Raw genomic sequence first — 21,485 nt, 5'->3', positions numbered from 1 at the left:
GACCACCTGAGAATTGTTTCTCTGAACCTGCCTCTGAGGGGTAGTCGTGATTATGTTAACTGATGTAGGAAAAGCCGTACTGTCTGTGGGTGGGGGCATTTCCTGGGCAGGGATCATGGACTGTATAAAATGAAGAAAGCAAGTTGGGGCTAAGGATATTCTGCTCTATTCTGACTGAGAGGGCAATGACCAGCACTTCAGGCTTTTACTGTGTTGACTTCTTCTTCATGACAGGCTGTACCTTGAACTGGGACCTAAAGTATTTCTTTCCTGAAGTTGCTTTTCTTAGGGTATCCCATCACACCAACAGAAAAAAAATAAACTAAAACAGATGACGAAGTATCTTCAAAGGTCATTATAAGCAACTGATACATATGTGACCAATGAAGGGTGGGGTGTGTGTGTGTGTGTGTGTGTGTGTGTGTGTGTGTGTGTGTAGAAATGAGATGGACAACTTGGAATAGTGGTTCTAACTTTACCACATTTAGAGACATTTTAAAGAGTAAGATTATTTACAAAATCATGAGAAGATGTTATATAACATCATTATGTTAACAAAAGTTTACACAAATTAAAATGAACTATGTGTTGCTAGATACCAAAGTCATGTGCCTGAAGATGTTCTGTTCTGTTCTTCTGAGCTACACTCCCTTTCCATCTCTGCCCATTCTCCCATTTTGTCAGAATGGCTTAGCTCAAGGAAACAAATGACAAGGAATGCTCATGAAGATGCAGGAAAGGGAAACCTTCACCACTGGTTGGTGGGGCTGCAAACTAGTACAACCACTCTGGAAATCAGTGTGGAAAGCTTTCAAAATCCTAAAACTACATCCACCCTGCTCTACAACCCTTTGCCGTATACTGAAAGGACACTATATTCTACTACGTACTTAGTGATATTCATTGCTTTTCGTTCACAATAGCCAGGAAATAGGACCAACCTAAATGTCTTTTAATTGATGAATGAAAAATGAAAATATACATGAACAATGGAATACTCTTCTACTGTAAAGTAAAATGAAATCATGACACTTATTAGGCAAATTAGAATGTATTATATTGAGCTTTGTAGCACAGACTCAGAAAAACAAATACTACATATTCTTTCTTATATGTAGACCCTTCATCAAATCTTTATGGTTGGGCATATAATTAGGAATACCTGCAGAAGACAGAAAAGTAGAAAGGGGACATGGGTGGTGGAGGAGAAAGAGTTCAAGGTGAGGATTAAACACAGATGTTCTGAAGGCACAAAGGCGAGAATGGGGGCATGGAGGGCCTGAGAATTAAATGGAGAATGGAAAGGGGGATAATACAGGGGAAGAAGGAGAAAAATAACACTAAAGATTTTGGAAAAAGTCATAGGGAAATATTTTATAAATTTATTTAAAATATATATATATGATTTTAAAAATAAAGTTATACTTCATGGGGTGACAGTGCTCCCCTAATAACCATAGGCTAACAAAAACTTCAGTATCAGTGTGGTGGTTTGAATAGGAATGGCCTCTGTAAGCTCATAAATTTGAATTCTTGGTCAGCAGGGAGTGGCACTATCAGAAGACAAGGCCTTGCTAAAGGAAATGTGTCACTCTGGTAGGCTTTGAAGTCCCAAATGCTCAAGCCAGGCCCAGGTCTTTCTCTCTTTCTGTTGCCTGCCAATCCAGATGTAGAAGTTGCGGCTTCTTCTCCAGAACCACATCTGCCTGCATGCTGCCATGCTTCTTTCCTTGATAATAATGGACTAAACCTCTGAACTTGTAAGTCACCCCAATTAAATATTTTCTTTTATAAGAGTTGCCATGGTCATGATGTCCCTTCACAACAATAAAAACACTAACTAAGACAGTTAGGTATGGGAAGCACTCCTCAGTTTGTTCCTCAGGGGAGTCCAAGGACTCCTCAAACAATTCAGGCTACTTTCAATGTCTTTGACTGCCTCCCAGAACTTGTAAATAAGACCTATTGGTGAAGACTCCACAGCAGACACAGGATCTGGAGGAATTGAGCTGTACCTGACTTAAAACAAGCCTCTTCCCTGAGGATTGGCTGCTGTCTCGTCACAAGGTGTTATGTAAATTGACAGGGAGAAAAGCAATCAAAAGTCCCACCCAGCTGTAAATCCTGCAAACCACAACAATGACTGGCCTAGCAAGATACTCCCAATGGTGGCACTTAAGTCCTGTTCAAAAGACAGGAACTCTTGGTATTGTAGGCCTAGTCAGTTACCTGGGGCTGCAGAGGTCATAAACCTTAAAAGAGAACCTACCGTTGCCATTTTTCTGAATGAATACAGTTTTAACTGTACTCTTAAAAATGTACTCTCATTACAGATGGTTGTGAGCCACCATGTGGTTGCTGGGAATTGAACTCAGGACCTCTGTAATGGGGTCTGGTGCCCTCTTCTGGCCTGCAGGCATACACACAGACAAAATATTGTATAATAAATAAATAAATAAATAAATAAATATTTTTTTTTTTTTAAAAGTACTCTAAAAAAATGTACTCTCATACCCACAGTTAAGTGTAGTTCTTGGTGCTTGTCTACAGAAGTTTCTTTTTTGCAGTAGATGGAGGCCACTATAGCGATCCACAACTGGCCAAAATCCAGAGAGTAAGTGACCACAGGAACTTCAATGGAGATATACACACACACATACACACACACACACACACACAATTCAACCCCTATACCTAAGGGTCTGTGAACATCATAGAGCAGGGCACAGAAGACTGTAAGAGCCAGAGGACCAGGACACCAACTGACACATGTTTTCTGGATATGACAGGATTACTATTGGAAATAGCAATAATAATAATAAAGGAAACGTTGCTCAAATAAGACCTGGGTAACGTCCACACCAACTGACATGCTAAACCAGATGGGGGAAATTCACAAGGTCCCATTCTTAGATGAAGAGCTATGTGCAGGCAATTAACAGTTGTAAGAGAGAGGGGATGAAGCTTTCTTTAGGAATGAGTCCCCTTTGAGGTAATCCAACCACAGTGATCAGCCCTCAATGTGTTCATATGAACAACACTAAGTGTACTCAGTATGTTATATAATATAATGCAATATAATATATGTGTACATGCATAAATGTAACAGTAATAATTGAAGAGGCCTGTTGTGGATATTTGTACACTGTGTGAAAATGTATTGTTGTGATTGGTGTAATAAAAGCTGAATGGTAAAAACCTAGAAAGAGAGTAGGCGGGATTTCTGAGAAGAAGAAAGGCAGAGTTGCCATCCAGACAGAAAGGAAATAAGAGCTGCAAGATAAACAAGAGCTACTGCCACATGACAGATTAATATAAATGAGTTAGTTGAAGTTACAAGAGCTAGCTGAGAATAAGCCTAAGCTAAAGGCTAAGCTTCACAATTAATAAGAAGTCTCTATGTCAGTATTTGGGGCCGTTGGCAGAAAAGAAAGCCCATCTACACAGATCGTATATTTGGGGGGAAGTGGGAGGGCACAGAAGGAATTGGAGAGGGGAGATACAGTTGTGGAAATGCAAATGTATAGCACACACATATGAAATTCTTCAAAAAATGAAAAAGGTTAATTTAAAAAGACTTCTAAAGAAGGCAAAGTTACCACAGTCCAATAATCCTTCATAGGCTTTGAGTCAGTTCTGTGTACACACAGAAGTTCCCCAAAAGAAACTACTTCTAGTGTCCAGAGAGCTAAGAAAATCATCAGGCCCAAAGCAGCCTTCCCTGCTTCCCTATAAACTACCCACTTAATGTTTTCATCAAAGGGCTTAATTTTTGCCCCTCTTATTCTGTTTCTATAAAACTTCACAAATTGTTACTGTGATGGAACACGGAACTTGGGGCAAGCATGAAGACATCTTTTTTCTGTTTCTCTTGCCCAGTTCTAACAGGCGTAGTTTCATGTACATGTTCTATCTTAACCAAATAAGCGCTTGTATTGAAAGTTGCCTAAGTATTTGAGACTTGCCTCACGAGAGATCTATTTTTGTAAACTTCTTCTTTGCATGCCTGTTGGAGGTAGTTCTGTCATTTAACCAACTCTAGCTGTTAAAAAATATTTAATTTGTAGGTGCGTGTGTGTGAGAGAGATGTGTTTGTATGAAGGCATGCACATGTTCCCTGCGTCCATGTAGAGGTCGATGAGTTGATTCTTCCTGTCCTTAGAATTCCAGGGTGGAATTATCTTCCTCCGGCTTTTCTGGCAAGTATTTTTACAGGCTGATGGATCTCTCTGATCCTAAACAACTCTAACTTCCTGATCTCTGTACTCAGCACCCTGTATCCCAGTTGTTTAAACTCGATCTCTCTTTAGACTCTATGGACTGTTTTCTCATCCTCCTCTGTGTATTTGGCCTCTAGGTTAGGTACGATACATCTTACAAGTTCAACCAATGCTTCAGTAATTTCTTTGAATTAGGTGGCATCTGAGCCTTGTGGAAAAACAAAGACGGCGTCTGTGAGCAAGGGAGAGTGGACACTACTGTCAATAGCAATTCTCTGTGGTTAAAGCGCCTCCTTCAAAGATGAGGTACATTATGGGACTCAAAGGTGAGGTCCTAGCAAAGCCAGACAGAAAGATGTCGGCATAAACCTGCACCAACCTTTTGCAGTTAGCTGTCCTTTCTTTGCGATTTTATTGTCCTTTCCATCATGCTGGGGCCCCGGGATGCGCAGCCCACCTCACCTGCAGAAGCCACAGTGAGAATGCCTTCGGTAGAAACTTCAGGAAGGCCCCAGTAGTATCCATCCCCCAGCCTCCCCAAACACGGCGTCCTTTAATAAATCTTCCCAGAACTATCAAGGTGAGTCAAGATGGTCTCCTCCAGGAAAGGAGACACCTGGCAGTCTTCGCACCCAGCTCGCTGTCTCCGCGTCCCGCAGCGCGCCCCACAGACCTTGCCGGCTCCGAGCCCGCGAGCGCGCGCCCGTGCGGTGGGTCGGGGGCGCGCGACGAGGGCGGCCCGGCACGTCCTCGAGCTCAGCCGGCTTGAGGCGCGTCCTTGTGCCGGCGTCGGCCGGTTTCCCCGGAGTCTGCACGCCGGTCCCTGGGTGTGGACCGGCTCTGAGCCCGCCGCGCAGCCGGGCTTCGGACGGGCCTCGCGGGAGCCATGGTCCGCCGGCTCGGCAGGGTGGCGGCGCTGCTGCTCGGGCTGCTGCTGGAGGTAGGGCCGCCGGCTCCCCGCGTCTGCCGGAGTGGGGACGCGGGAAGGACAGTTGCGGGGCTCCCGGATCTGCGGTGTGAGGTGGCGGAGGGGCCTGCTGCCGGGACCCCAGCCCTGCCCGCGCGCCGCCGCATCCTGTCTGCGCCCCGGTTTCCCCCGCCGCTTGTTTGGGGTGAGGGACCTTTGTGCGTGTTCACACGCGCTCCCCGCTGCACAGGGCCTGGGGCGGCGCCACCCGCAGCTGTTAGGAGGGAGAGGGACATTGCTGCTTTGGGAAATGAAGTGCCGGTTTTAGAGGCGAGGAGAGGATTCCACGGCGAGCTGGGGTAGTGGGTGTACTGAGGTGAAGCCGCGGGAAGTTGATAGTGGGTGGGTGGGAGCACAGCCAGGGTTAGACCGCGGCTGCGGGAGACTGAACCGCGACATCCTGTGACGCCAGACACCCTTCCTGCTCCAGCGGGTTCATTCAAAGGCAAAATAGTGCGCTTCTGGTGTGTAAGATCTGAATTGGGGCTTGGGGGGGGGGGGGGGTTGTTCGCTCTCCCACAGCTTCACTATTTTGAAAGAATTTTGCATTAATAAAGTCAGTGTGAGTGGGTCACGGTAATCCCCTGACTGACGCCGTCCTACTACCTTCCTTGAGACCTGTAAAACGCCCTTGGTTGGGGTGTCAGCGATGCTGGGACGACTTACTGGTTTTCTTGGAGACGCTGGAGGCAAAGTCTTAGTTCTTTAGAAAGGAAGGTTAGTGGAACAGTTTTCTCCTTGCTCCAAGTTCCAAAACGGAGCAAAGACTGCTTGCTTTTCTTTGAAATATCTCTTATAGGGCATTTAATGCTTTTTTGAGAAGTGCCATCTCTCGTTTTCTTCCCACCTGCTCAGATTTTAAAGATCTTAGAAACGAAACCCTCTGAGTGGTGATTCAACATGGACTGCTGTGAAAAAGTGAACCAGAGACCACTGTTTACAAAAATAAACATGTCTTTGCCTTAACACTTCTCTGCCAAGTTTTGTAATCCGATAACCTCATTTGTGTGTGTGTGTGTGTGTGTGTGTGTACAGTGCTTGATAAGATTATCTAGGTTCTCCTGTTTCAGTTTGTACCACTCCTGTGTCCTTCCTAGCCTTGTGTGTGTATCTATGCTAAAAGACTGCACGGGGTGTGTGTGAGGGGGCGGGTGTTCTTTCTGTTTGTGCTTATTATTTTCTTTTCTATATTTTTGTATTCCAATGATGTTTATTGAGGATATGAACAGGAGACTACTGTGAGGCATGCCAACAGTCAAGGGCTGGAATTGGACAAACTTCCAAACTTCTGGGAGAAAAAAGAACCAAAAGTAACCTCAAGTATGATAGATAACCTGCGATTGTTGCCTGACATCAGTTTTTATTTTCAGCTTTTTAATCTACGGCCTACGGTGGTGTTCTCTAAAGCTGCAGGAATGGGCTCTTTTTTCCCTGCTGATTTAAAGAATAAGAAGGCAGTAAAAACAGGGTCTCAGCACTCAGCCAAGTTTTATTGCAGGCAGAAGCACACTAGAGGCAGGGAAAGGAATGTAGGGTGAAGGGAGGACAGGGAAAAAGGAGAGACAACCCCAGTGGAGAGGGGATCCAGACCTGAAAATCAGAGTTTGTTTGCCAGAACCAAAACTTTTATATTTGGGGGATGGGTTGAGTTCCCCCTTTCTCTCTTAATTGGCTGGTTTGGGCTAGTGCAGGAGATTGGATAATCCAGACAAAGAAAGGGAAGCTGATTGGTTCCTATTGTAGGAGCCCCCATCCCCCTCTTGTGGGAGACTTGAAAGCCCACTGAATACTTTCTGACAGGGAAAGGCCCACTAGTGAGGGAGAAGAAGCAGGAAGTTGGCCGCCTCAAATGTTCAAATGGAAAGTATAGTAATCCACCTAGAAACTCTTTTCCCTGTCTGTCTGCCTGTTGGGGATCTGTCTACCACCTGATCCTTTAGTGCAGAAGGTTTTGTTCTATCCAATAAGCTGTTTTGTTGCATTGGAACTTTTTTCTAAGTGCTATGAATGGAACCCAGGACATCAGGGCCTTGAACATAGTAGTCGAACAAAGCACTCTATCTCTGAGTTGCATTCCTGTTCATTTAATTTTATTTTTTCTTGACTGCTGGAGATTGAACCTAGGACTTCTTACGCATTCTAGACAAATACTCTATCCAGCCATAGTCCCTGTTTCTCTCTCTTTCTTTCTTGCTTTCTTTCTTTTTTTAAGATAGGATCATCCTGTGCAGCCCAGGCCTTGGCCTCCTAAGAGCTGTCATTACAGGGATGGGTCACCATGTCTAGATGGATCTTTTATCTTAACAGGGAATTTAAAAACTGTTTGAAGGGTTGAAAAGACCCCAAAGGCAGTGCTCTTTTGATTTCACAGTGTGCACTATGTGAGTGCTGGAAACATTTGTTTTCTAGGTAGCCCGCCTACACGTGATAAGCCATCCTCAGTGCCTGATTTCTGGTAGAGAGGTGTGCCTCTATGATTTCTTAACAATTTCTCACGGGCAAGTTTAATGTGAGGTTTTAGTCTGAGCTTTTCCATTTTACACTGTTTTCTTTGAATATTTTATTTGCATAGTTTAGATGTTTTTGATATCCTGTATCGCCTGCTTAACTGTGCAGTGAGAGCCACAGAGAATGTGAGGAGGCCTAGGGTTCCCTCTGAGGACATTAAAACTATGAGGGAAGGCATTTCATGGCTCCAGCGTCTGACTGTTGGCTGGCACTAGGGATGTTCGGTTTTGTTTCTTTAGCTGCTGGATGTGTGCATTTGTTTTGTAGTTGATGCTGAACATGTTTTCTGGCAGTGGATACCCCGTTTCTGCCCTTTACAACCTTCCCTCGGTGAACGCTCGAAGATTTGGCTTGGGAGTTTTATTAGGGAGATATCCTTGAGTAGAGTGCGAGTCAACAGTTCGAAGAGGGCTTTCCTGTCTCACCCCGGCATCCTTCTATAGACGTTTACCGGGATGGAGAAATTTGTATTTTCGTTTAATGAGCGTTCAGAGAATAACTTACGCCGTCGCCAAGCCCCACTCTGAGAACTTTACTAATGCTAATTCGTGATTCATCCCAGCAATTATCCTCATGCCCATGGTTATTTCATGTGGGAGATACTGTATAATTTTCCCAGGTTTCGCCGTTGTTAAGTGAGGGGGTTGAGATATATATTCAGGCAGTTGGTTTCTTTGTTCCCCCACCATGATGTTCGGCTTCTTCCCCAAAGTGTGCTTACACGGGAATATGGAGGGAATCTATGCCTTGCATTAGCCCAAAGAGATTTGCAAAGGTGTGCATTCCAACATGCAGGCAAACTACCAAAACTCCTCCAGGAACCGGAGTCCGCCCTCCTTAGAGGGATAATCTAATCTAGCACTTAAATGTGACATTTCAGACAGTGAACTTGGATGTGTACTGGATAGCAGACACCAGTATGATAGCAGAACATCCTAGGAATCTTGGCTGTTCGGCCAGACTCATAGGTCAGGATTTAAACAGGAAGAGGTCACTGACCACATCTTCCTACCCTGTAGAGGCATCTTGTAGCTCATTTCCTGGAACCACCCTTTCCCCCCAGTTTAGTTTCCTGTGAATTATATGATCAGCTAAGGGGAATCCTTATACTTCCCACACCTTCCAGTCACCGTCTACCAGCTGGTTAAATACAAGGTTAAATGCAAGTCAGAAATGTACCATACCCTATAGGTTGGTCACAGGCTGGTTCCCAGGAATAGGAGACTAAAGCCCCCTTGAATCCTCAGATTCTAAGGTTTGCTGCTTCGGTTTTTGCTGGCTGGCTTAAAAGAGCTCCTGGTAGGAAAAGAGAACAGGGATCCAGCTCCTGCTGGGATAATTCCTAGTAGCCTTCGGTGGGCCACAGGAGACTGCAGAAACAAGCTAAAGCTGATGGCACCTTGTTCAAACAGGAGTAAGACTAGACCCCAAACGTGGAGGCCTTCGGGGACTTTCCTCGTAGCCCACTGTTTCACAGCAGTCTCTTTCTACAAGTTACCTTGGTGACTCTTTTGAAATACATTTAGTCTCTGTTAGAAGGGGCTGTATCCTTCCTGAAATGTATACTTTAAAATCTTACTTACAGATGTATTCATTTTTACTAATATTTTGCCTGCGTGGTGGATGCTCTTGTGCATGCCAGGCAAATGCTGTACCTCTGAGCTATACACCCTCCCACACTCCCCTCGAATATTATTTTTAATATGAGTCACCAGGACAAGTCTGTAAGTTCATCTGTGTTTGTTCATAGGGGCATGAACTCATTTTATAGGTGGGGCCACCCTCAGTGTCTTCCTGATAGGTCCCTGGCCTGAAAGCTGTGCACTAAATGAGGCTGTCTTTTCCTTCGAGGCTGGTCTCCAAAGGAGTACTGTTCTTGGCTGGGAAGAAAAGGTGGTCATCACTGGGCGAGAGAGTGAGGAAGTGAATGTTGCTCTTTGAAATTAGGAAAATGGAGGATTAGTGAGTGCTTTTCTGTAGTTCAATGTACTTGGATACTCAGGAATCTCAAAATTAGAACTTTATTGTTTCAGAGTAAGGGATTTTTGTTATTTGGTGAATGCTTCATGCCCTAAAATTCCAACCTGTGAGTTTTCTAAAATAAACCTTTCAAGTTGTCTTACCTCAAAAAAATATTTAAAATCCGAGCAACAGTTCAGTTTGAATGGAAAAGGCTTTGTTCGGGTTTATCCCTGGGAGCTCTAGGGAGGGCTGGGTGGCTACAGGTGAGAGGGGAATGGCGGAGACAGATGAGCCAGTGACACACATAGCAGAGGCGTTGCTCTGAAATGGGGAATGGCCATGTCCTGATGTCCAGGGAGTCAGGAAAATTGTCCGGAGCTCTACTTGGCCTTCATTTTCTTTTAGCTTATGCAGATGATGAAGGCTAACTGGGAACAGGGATGATGGAGACATACACAGCAAGGGTAGGGTCATAGGCATGACTGGTCACTTATTTAGGTCCATTGTGCATTAATTCCTAGCACTTACTTTTATTGTGTTCTCTCTGTGTAGCCTCGCAAATGTCTCCTCAATGTAGCTATCTTGATTGTTGTATGAGGCTTCTAGTTCATTTCCCAGCCACCAGACTCCCGAAATAACCACACAGAAACTGTATTAATTAAATCACTGCTTGGCCAATCACTATAGCATTCCTAGCAAGCTTGTACATATTAAATCAACCCATTTATGCTAGTTTATATTTTACCACGAGGCTCCTGGCCTACCAGCAAGGTTCCAGGTGGTAGCTCGTGTGTCTTTCCCCTCTGGGGTATCTCCCTGACTCTGCCTTCTTTCTCCCAGCATTCACTTTAGTTTTCCCCGCCTAACTCTATATTGCTAAGCCACTGGCCAAAACAGCTTCTTTATTCATTAACCAATAAAAACAACACATATACAGAAGTACTTCCCACAGCACTTGACCTCCCAAAATATGATGGAATTTATCTTCTACTATACAAGTAGTTTAGAGACAAATATTTTAATACCATTTACTAACTGAAATATTTTAGGAGACTGGGGATATAGGCCAGTGGTAGAGTGTTAGTGTTGTATATGCACAGCCTGGAGGTCTTTTCTCAGTGCCATCAAGTGTGTGTGTGTGTGTGTGTGTGTGTGTGTGTGTGTGTGTGTGTGTGTATATAGTGCTTGGCACATAATGGAAACTTAGTAAATATTTGAATGAGTAAATAGATAAATGGGTAAGTAAGTAATCACATTGCAGGAGCTGGGCAGGGCTATGGTATGAGGAAGGAAAATGATAAGGCTCTCAGAAAGGGTGCCTGTGCATTGTGCATGAAGTTTCTGAAGCATCTGTTGAACTTGTAAGCAATCTCATTTTATACTGAGGGCCACTCATCCTCACCCTAGTTATTTGTTCTAGGCATCAGTCCCAGGCCCCTTCCAACTTCCTTAGGGTTTTTTTGTTTGTTTGGTTGGTTGGTTTGGGTTTTTATTAGGGGTGGGAGAGTCAGTGTTTCTCTTTGCAGCCCTGGCTGTCCTGGAACTCATCTGTAGACTAGGCTGGCCTTGAATTCACAGAGATCCACCTGCCTGTCTCCTTAGTACTGAGATGAAAGATGTACACCACCAGCTCCCGGTGTTAGCCTTTATTTAAATAACATTTTCCTTCTGTATGTGTTAGATCATTGCAGAGCTTAACCGCCAAATTCTTTTTGTCTCTTCATTAACTACAATGTCATATTGCATCTTATAAGATCTGTAAGATTACTTTGCTGTTCATTTCTTTTATGCTCAGCTGGGACCCTGTGGTCAGTTTGGTTTCTGAGCTAAGTGTTAGTGAGAAGTGGGTTGTTTTAGAAGAAAAAGTTCACTGGTGTGTACATTGTGTCCTAAAGCTTTGGTTCTAGTTCTTCCCGTGGACACGTGGGTGAATGGTAAGGACACTGTCCTGTAAGTGTGAAATGACTGACATTGTCACAGCACTGTTGCCCAGCCTTGTCCTTATGCTATTACGATTATCTTAGGTTGTGCCCTTACTTTTCACCTCAACTTCTGAAACAAAGCAGGCTCACACTGAATCGCGCTGCAGCTGCAGGGTTTTCACCACGTGTTACTGAATATAGTGGTCATGGAGCTGTTTATTACATTAAAAATGGAAATTAGTTCTATTTCTAAATTATTTCTATTTGTTCTATTTAGTTATTTATTATTCCTATTTATTCTATTGGTTCTATTTCTAAACTATCTTCTTAGACTTATCACAATCTAGCTGTATAATATAGTTTTTAATATATTATTATTAATATTATTTTGTGTCATCGATAGCTTTGGTTACTGTACTATTAGTTTTATCCAACTGACTAATAAGAACATTGAGCAGAGTCGAGTCTGAGATATTTGCAATTTAACGTGGAGGACAGTAAAACCTAAACTGTAATAAGTCAGACTTCAGGTATAGTAAATCTCTCAACTACTGCTCCTGCACCTGCCTGCATGCTACCATGCTCCCCACCACGATAATGGACTAAACCTCTGAAACTGTAAGCAATCCCCCAATGAAATGCTGTAGTGTGGCCTGTTGAGTCACACAGCTTACCCTTAGTCCATTCATTCTTGCCAGCAAGTGTTCATTGTCATGGGTCCTTGGTCTGGCTGGAGGTAAATATGTAACGTTTTATTACTGCTTTTAAAGAATTGTAATGGGTTTGATTTCTCATGTATTATAAAAATACAAAGTAAAATTATAGCACAATCTTCAAATGTATTTAGTAGAGTCCAACTACTATTAGTGATTTGATACTGATTATTATTCCTTTGAAATACATAAATACCTTTTATACCAATTGGAAATATAATTTTCTTAAATCTTTGAACATATACTTTTCCTAAAGAATTTTATTATAATAAATATGTATTTAAGCTTGAAAATATTAGCAACTGTGAAATATACACATTATATTTATGACCATTTAGCTCTCTGGATAGCTTAGGTAGAGTTTCTATTGTGCTTAAGATAGCAGTCAAAAGCAACTTGGGAGGAGAGGGGTTCATTTCATTTATACTTCAATCACTTAGGGAAGTCAAGACAGGAACTCAAAACCAAAACCTGGAGGCAGGAGCTAAAGCAGAAGCTGTGGACTGTGAAAAAACACCATGACCAAGGCGACTCTTAGAAGAAAGTATTTAGTTGGGGACTTGCTTACATTTCAGAGAGTTATTCCATGACCATCATAGTGCTCAGAGTGGCCCCAGACAGGTGTAGTTTTAGAGCAGTATCTAAGAGCAATGTCATTATCTTCCAGCAGCAGGCAGAGCGCCACTGGGTCTGGCATGAGGGTTTTTAAAGCCATTTAAGCCCTTTGGCATCATACAGAGATCTATAGGATTTAGTGTTCACCCTGCTGAGTTTCAGTCTTGCTTTGGTCCAGTATTTCCTAGGATGTCCCATTCCTCCCTTTCGGAATGGTAATGTTCTATGCCATGTTCTGCGTTTGTTGGAAATATGTAATTTGCTTTTGATTCTGATTTTACAGGGGGTTACAACTAGGAGATTTCTTTGAGTCTCAGGAAAGACTTCAACTTTGAACTTTTAAACTGTTGAGACTGTGAAAGACTGCTCTGGCATCATGGTAGCCTGCCTGCTGCCTGTTCCCTGCTATGATGGTCATGGACTCTAACCATCTGCAGCTGTAAGCCCCAAATAAGCACTGTCTTCTCTAAATTGTATTGACCATGGTGTCTTATCATAGCAATAGAAATGTAACTAAGATAGCAACTCAAGCAGTAATCTTAAAAATTGAGCATGTTAACACACTGTGTTCCAAAGCTGTATTTGTATGCTGCGGAGTAACAATAGGAAAGTAATTTAAAATCTTTGGTTTTTTTTTTTTTTGTACAGATGTTTCTATAAGAACAGAAATGTTTATATATACAATAAATCTGTTGCAGTTTATAACGTACCATACATCTGCATTTGAGTAAGGTGTTTTAGGTTTTGTTTCTTGGCATTTTGAGGGTGTTCATTGTGTCAACTGGACATAGTGTATGTTCAGAACTAAGGTTACAATGATGTCATCTAATGTACTGCAAGCAATGCTCCTAGAAACACCTTGGATTCTTTATGTAACTAATTTTGAATTGATTTCTGGTCATCTCACATTCTGTAAATTTTCACATCAACGAACATTTCACCCTGCATTCAGTAATCTAACCCCACACACAGATTAAGAAACTGCAATCTAAGAGACTGACTCTTTTGAGCTGGTCATGTATCTTTGGATCTATGACTGTGTTGTGTTAATCAGGGGGTGATTTATTCCAGAAGCTCTTGTGCTTATTAAGCAGCAAAGGAATGTCTGTGTTCTTCCAGAAACATAGGCATTTTCTGTGTACTTTGTCTTTCTGGGACTTGGCTTCCCAGTTCCCTAACCTGGGTCATGTAGTAATCCTGCCTTGTGTCCAGGAAGTGACTGTGCTCTGGATGTGAATGGCCCATACCCTGTTTTCTTGGTCATGCAGTCCATCTCGGCAGTGAACGTGACCAGATTGGGAGCTGATTAAACTGAAGGCTAATATGTGGGACCTTTCTTATAATGGAGATTTCTTACGGAATATTCCCATTATATATTGACTGTAAAGAAGAAGCAGTATCTTCATGATGTGGGTGTATCTACTAAGAATGGCCTGTTGAGGGGGAATGTTATAAATTTAAAAAAAGAATCTCATTTGCAGACACTTCCTCCTTTTGTTTTTGTGTTCATGGTTGCTGTGCAGTGCACCAGGTGCATGGCTGCCCTGCCTTGAATTGTTAGCTGGTGTATCCCGGCTCCTGTCAGTCACCTTGGGGTAGATGCCTTTTCTAGATTACCTGGCCTGAAAGAGGGGTGAACGATTAGAATCTTTGCTACCATTTTTGTCCCATGTCTGTGTATAATAAATAAGTTGACCTTAGACATCTTTAATGACCGAGAGTCATCACAATGAACTATCTCTATGTCTTTTGTCATAGCTTCGTATTCTTTGGGGCTGACTTGGGATCCCTGGCTTCTGTGTTCCAGGACTGTTTGTTGTTTTGTAACAAACCTCTAGCATATGATTAGTCTTGCTAGGCAGGCTAGGACAGCACCTACACCTCACCCAGAGTCAAAACCCAGAGTTTGACCCAGAGTCAAAACCTCATAGGCCACCAGCTCCTAGAGACTCATGTCTCCATGCACCTGGTCCCGCTGTGGCCTCCCCGGGTTCCTTCTAGATGGCAGTGAAACAGCATCTCCACTCCCTGGGCTGAAAGGCTTTATTGGTTATGAGAAATGCTAGGATTTCTTTATCCTGAAGTGTCAATTATAGACATTAGCAATATGTATTGACTGCCTTGTTGTTGTCTTATTTCTAATGTATCATGGCAAAAATGCTGGTAATTATGGGCCTTGTATGGTAATTATGGATTCCGTATGTAGAAGGCCAAGCTCATTGTGTCTTCTGAGGAGTGGTTCTGGGGATAGGGGATGTGGGGTACTTGCCGCCAGTTTGCTCTAGCAGATTTTCAGTAAGTCTTCAGTTTTCCTGAAAGAAATGAGTATCTAGATTTTATATTAAGTTTCTATATCTTAAAGTCACTATGGGATAAATAAAACACATACACAGGTGGGTAGTTGGAGATCATCACACCAGCTCAATTTCTGGTAAGGTCTGTGAGTGTATATGGATTAAATAATGCGTATGTTTAGTTCAGTGTGCGCAGAGGGTTTCTTGCTGTCTCTTACATTTATGTGCAATTCTATAATTTGCCGGAAACTGAGAAGATGTACTTACTGGCTTACAGAAGGCTGAATTTAAAGACCATGTACACCATATACTTTGATGCTAGAGAAGTGTGAGGTTTCATTATAAAATGTGCTAAAATGAACCTAAGAAGGCTAAAGGCTAGGAAGTTGTCTCTTCTTAGAAAGCCTCAGAAGTCACTGGAACTGGCTCACGCTTCTCACAGTTTTGAGGGGGAGAGGCAGCCTTAGCCTTGCCAAGGTCCTGTGTCTGTGGTATTTCTGGAGTGTCTATCTTAATTCCCCTGACTCCGTGGGGGCCAGGCTGGGTTAAGAATGGATATGAACAGGTAGGTGGTAGTTGAAAACAGAGGAATCAAACTCAATTCTCTGCACTTCCAAGATTTTACAGCTCACCTGGGGCTGCTAAAATCCAGGTGAGTGGGATTATGGTATGCCTGGCCCTCTGCCAGTTAGTGTGATGCAGGTCAAGTGCGATGCTGTTTCACTCATTTGCAAGGCAGATTTCCCTTCTGTGTTCCAGATGCACTCAGGGCAGAGTGGGGGAATCTTGTATTCCCTGAGGAGCTGCCTGCAGAGCCTAAAATCCAGGCTCAGCTCCTAATACACATGGTTCCGTGTGATCGCAGCCCTCATGCTCCAGCCTCTTTGCTCTTTAGCCCTGCTGTTCCATTCCCAAGCCAGAGGCCTTCATTCCGGTTCTTGTTAGCCTTTGGGTTTTTGGCTATACAGGGAGATACCCAAAGATTTGTGTGTTCTTTACATTGACCTTTAATTTTAGAATAATTTTTAGATTTGGGAAAGCTGCAAAAGTTATGCAGAGTTCTCTGTAGCGATTATCTAATTTCCCGTTTGTGAAATTTTGGACTGTCATGGTTTGTTTGCTTGAACAGTTAACAGTAAAACTCGGCACTGGCATAGGACTGTAAACTGTTGTTGGTTTTTCATCTTTATTCACTACCACTAATGGCACATGTTCTTTCTATTTCAGGACTCATGCATAGATTAAACCCTCCCTCACTCTCCTTCAAATTCATGGCTTCTTTTTCCACCTATTGTTATTGCATGCACATGTGTATTGTGTATTATATGTACCCCCACACACGTGTGTGTAGTCCTAAATATTATAACCTGTTCGGTCTGTGTGCTGCTACTTATAAGTATGTTTTCAGAGCTGAGTGCTCTCCCCAGGGGAAGACTGCATCTCGCTCTTCTGAGCTTTACTCGGTTGCCTGTAGTCCTTTGTGTAGGTTGAGGCCTTGTGGGCTTTTCCCTTTCCATGTAGGTGTCATCCTGTTCAGCTCATGTTTGGACTGTTGTGTTGGTGAGATTTTATGTGTGTGGCTTCTGGTAGTACTAGAAGACACAAACTCAGAGCAGTTTCCCTGGTCCTCTGGCTCTTGCAGTCTCTTCATTACCTCTTCGGCAGAGTTCCCTGAGCCTTATGTGCTAGTCGTGTTTTGTAGACATATCCATCAGGACTGGGCTCCACAGTTTTGCATTTTGATTGCTTGTAGTTTTTTGTAGTGGTCTTCATCTGTGGGTCTAAGGACAGATGTTTATATTGTTGACAGGGATCATGCTGGCTTAGTAAACTGGAGTTGTAGATTCTCCTCCAATATCCATGAGTTCAATAGCACTGAGTAGTCGGCTCTGGTGGTTTGCCCGCATGCAGTTCTGTGAATCATATGCATACCCACAAAGGGCATTGGATCTCCTGAGACTGTAATCACAGACTGCTGTGAGCCACCATGTGGGTGCTAGGAATTTTTGTGCCTACTGTTGGCATCTACTTTTTAGAGGAAAGTACTTTCAGTTCTTTTAATTGGTTCTGGTAATATATCTACATTTGAAAAATAGTATATATGCACTTTTTAGTCTTGATTTAACAGTGTTTGCATTATTTTGTCTGTCTAGCTTCTCAGTATATTTTGTTATCTCTGTCAATACAAATACAATAAGATACTGTATACATTCTAGTACATATTATATTTATATGTCTATATATGAATACTTTATACAAATGTTGTATATGTGTGTGTATCAATGTTTTTTTAAATTCATGCTAATCCTAATTTTGTGTATTTAAAGTTTGTTGACCCTTGAGCTAGGTAGAATGTCAGAATTTCACGCTCGTGAGTATTTTTATTCTTTGAGAATTTCATGCAATGTATTTTAGTCATCTTCACTCCCCCGACTTGGTCCATTCAAGGTCAACATTCACCTTGCCACATTCTCCCCCAACTCCATTGTTCTCTCTCTCTTAGAAAGGAACCCGTCAAGTCCACTTTCCTGGGTGTGGTGCCATCCATCGGATGGTGGTGGGCCTACCAACCTCCATCCTTAAACGAAACTGACTCTCCCTCTCCCTGATGGCACTGTCCATAGCTCCTAACTTGAGGACTTACAGGTGGGGTTCACGAATCATTTCCCACTCCTTGTTAGAATACTGACTGGCTTGTGTGGGTGTTATGTAGCCTCTACAGCTGCTGTGGGTTCCTGAATTTATCATGTCTCATAGAGAAAACACTTTTGGGTTTCCACACCTCTGGCTCTTAGCATCCTTTCCTTAGCCATTCTGATTGAGGTGAGATAAATTTCAAAGTTTTGGTTTGTGCTTCCCTAATTGCTACGGTTGATGATCCTTTTTTGAAGTATTTCCCAGACATTTTTTTTTTCATTTTAGTATTCTCTGTTCAAATTCATAGCCCATTTTAAAACCTGATTGTCTTCTTGACCATTTTTGAGTCGTTTATATATTTTGTATATTAATCTTCTATCAGATATATAGATGGCAGGGATTCTTTTCTGCCCTTCCTCTATAAAACATTTCCTTTGCTGTGCACAGCTCTTTAGATTTATGAGGGTTCCCTTGTCAACTGATGGCCATAATTTCTGGGCAGATAAAGTTCCATACTGAAAGTCATTTTGTATGGTTCTGCCTATGCTTTTCTTTTTTTTTTTTCTAGAGGTTTCAACATTTCAGGTTTCCCATGGATATCTTTGACATCCCTGATACACTTGGAGTTAATTTTTGTTCAGGGTGCTAGGTAGGAATCAGTTTCATTCTTCTCCGTGTGAAAACCCAGTTTTCCAAGTTTATCATTTGTTGGCAATGCTGTCTGCTCTCTAGTGTGTGTCTGTAGCCTCCATCATAGACTTTCCTATAGTCTCATCTGTGTGTACTGTGTTCATGTAGAGCTCTGCTTATTCCCGAGAGGAATGCTTCTGCCTGCCCACGGAATGCCTCGGGCAAGATGTTTCCTTCTCCTTCCTCAACATATGTTTTGGCATCTTTGTCAAATCTCAGATGGTTGTAATTATGTGTACTCATGTTTGGACCTTCAGTTTTGCTATGTGGGTCAGTCTGTGTGTTTCTGAGCCAGAACTGGACTGTTTTTATGACTGTAGCTCTGTTGTTCTGGTGATTGCTTCAGCATTGTGCTTTTTGCTTAGGATTATTTTTTCCACCTGGAGTCTTTTGTAGTTCCGTATGAATTTTAGGATGGTCCTCTCTATTTCTATGGAGCATGTTGTGGGACTTTTGATTGGGATTGTATTGAATCTGTAAATTGCTTTGGGTAGAATGGTCATTTTCGCGGCACCAGTTCTACCAATGCATGAGTATGGGGGTCTTTCCACAGTTTGGTGCCTTCTTCAGTGTCTTTTTTCAAAGATTTAAAGTTTTCATTGTAGAGGTCTTTCACCTCCTTGTTTAGATTTCTTCCTAGGTACTTTATTTTCTTTGAGACTTTTGTGAATGGGAATGTGTATTTTGTTGTTTAGGAAGGCTACTGGCTTTTCTAAGTTGATTCTGTATCTTGCTTCTTCAGTGAAATTATTGATCATTTCTACAAGTTTTCTGGTTGAAGCTTTGGTATCTCTTGCGTATTATATTATTTACAAGAAGGGATAATTTGGCTTCTTTTCCTATTTGTATCCTTTAATTTTCTTCTCTTGCTTATTGCTCCAGCCAGTGCTTCCAGGACTATATTGGAAACAATTGGGAATAGTAGACAACCTTATCTTGTTGCTGATATTAAAGGGATTGCTTGAATTTTTCTTCCATTTGGGGTAATGTTAGCTGCAGGTTTGTCCTTTGTAGCCTTTATTGTGTTGGGGTTTGTTCCCTCCAGGCCTACTCTCTAGGATTTTTATAGTGAAGGCATATTGGATTTTTGTGGAAGACTTTTTCTGAATCTATTGCAATGATCAAGTGATTATTTTCCTTAAGTCTATTTGTATTACTTATTTAATGGCTTATATTGAATCATCCCAGAATCTTTGAGATAAAGCTAATTTGATCATGGTGGATGGTCTTTTGATATGTCTGTATTTGACTTACAAGTATTTTATGAAGATTTTTGCAACTGTTCATCAGGGATATTGACCTGTAGCTTTTGTTTTTTGGTTGTGTCTTTACCTGGCTATAGTATCCTAAAGAAGGAGTTTGGGAGTCTTCCTTCTGTTTCTTTTTTTTTTTTAATAATTTAAAAAGTATTAATTGTAGATCGTTGAAAGTCTTGATAGAATTCTGCCGTGAATCCATCTGGCCTTGGACTTTTTCTTGTCTGGAAGGCTTTTTATTACTCTTCAATCTCCTCATTTGTTAGTGATCAGTTTAGGTTGTTGACCGCTTAGTTATTTCGGTGGCTTGGAGGAATCTAGAAATCCATCCATTTCTTTTAGATTTTTAAACTTGGTGGCACACAGGTTTCTAGAGTATTCCCTTACATTATTATTCTGAATTTCTTTGTTGTTTATTGGAATGTTTCCCTGTTCGTTTCTGATTCTGCTAATTGGACATGTCTCTTTCTTCCTTTGGTTAGTTGGGCCAAGGGTCTGTTGTTGATCTTGTTTATCTCCTCAAACACAAACAAACAAACAGCTCTTAGAGTCCTTAGCATTGCTTTCTCTGTTTCTATTTTGTTAATTTATGCTCTGATTTCTTTTATTTCTTGCTGACTACTAAATTTAGATTGATTTGTTCTTGTTTTTCCATATTTTTGAGTTGCATAATTAAGTCATTTATTTGTACCCTTTCTGGTTTTGTTATGGAGGAGCTTAGAGCTGTAACTTTCCCTCACTGGACTGCTTTTTAATGTGCTCCAGAGGTTTCCTTGCGTGTGTTTTCATTCTCACTTAGTTAAAATAATTTTTTATCTCTTTCATTTCTTCTTTATTATTCATTCATTATTAGTTAGCTCCACTCATTATTCAGTAACTAGTTGCTTAATCTCCATGAGTTTATATGCTTACTAAAGATTTGTTTTGTATTGATTTTAGGTTCTATTGCATTATGGTCATATCAGATACACAGAATTATTTCAGTGTTTGATTTTGTTAAGATGTGTTTTATGACCCAGTATGTGATCTGTTGAAGAGCTGTTTGTTCCCTTGGGCTGCTGAGTAGATTGTGTATTCTTTGACTTTTTGGTAGAATACCCTATAAATGTCTTTTAGGGCCGTTTGCTCTCATGTTTCTCTGGTCTGTTGTTGTTGTTGTTGTTCATATGTCCTGTCTAGTGGAGACAGTGGGTATTGAAATCTCTTATTGAGTTGGAGGTGTGAATGGAATTTACCAATCTAGATTGGCCCTGTGGTTGTTTTGGGGACTGGGAAGTGTATCACCTGGGTAGGAGAGCCAGATCATACGAGGTACATACTGGCCTGGGCTTGGAGGTTGGACGTGCTATAAGTGGGGTATGTTGAGGAAAACACATGGAAATATACACAGGGTGTACACCCTGTGTATATTCTCGCTCAAGCCTTGGGGTCTGTTTGGAGCACCCAGGGTCTTTTTCACTGGCCTATACACTGGATGTGCAATCTGGGCTAGGTCGGAAGATTGGGATGGATGTAGACAGGGTGAGATAGCTTCACCAGGCTAGGGTGGAGCACAGAATGTGGACCAGTCTAGCCTGAGAAACCTGAGATAAGATGGGATAAAGATAAGATCGGGAAAATGTGGGTCCAGCTAGCACACAGGATATAATTCAACGCCAAAGCCTGGAGCTGGGCATGACACAGGCAGGGCGCATGAGATGA

At 42.1% G+C, this 21,485-nt stretch overlaps 1 protein-coding gene across 1 annotated transcript in view; it reads left to right on the top strand.

Moving 5' to 3' along the window:
• Nucleotides 1-4,942: 4,942 nt before the first annotated feature.
• The window catches only part of Vopp1 (VOPP1 WW domain binding protein), a 71,654-nt gene continuing 55,111 nt past the window's right edge, over nt 4,943-21,485 (top strand). Inside the window, exon 1 of the mRNA XM_057792209.1 lies at nt 4,943-5,160. Within this exon, the coding sequence (XP_057648192.1) occupies nt 5,107-5,160 (54 nt within the window). The 5' untranslated portion in view covers nt 4,943-5,106. The remainder of the gene's footprint in view (nt 5,161-21,485) is intronic.

This window comes from Chionomys nivalis, chromosome 1, assembly GCF_950005125.1.
Source record: "Chionomys nivalis chromosome 1, mChiNiv1.1, whole genome shotgun sequence".
Lineage (NCBI taxonomy): Eukaryota > Metazoa > Chordata > Mammalia > Rodentia > Cricetidae > Chionomys > Chionomys nivalis.
The sequence above is the reverse complement of the archived record's forward strand: the minus strand, read 5'-3'. Positions and strand labels throughout refer to the sequence as shown.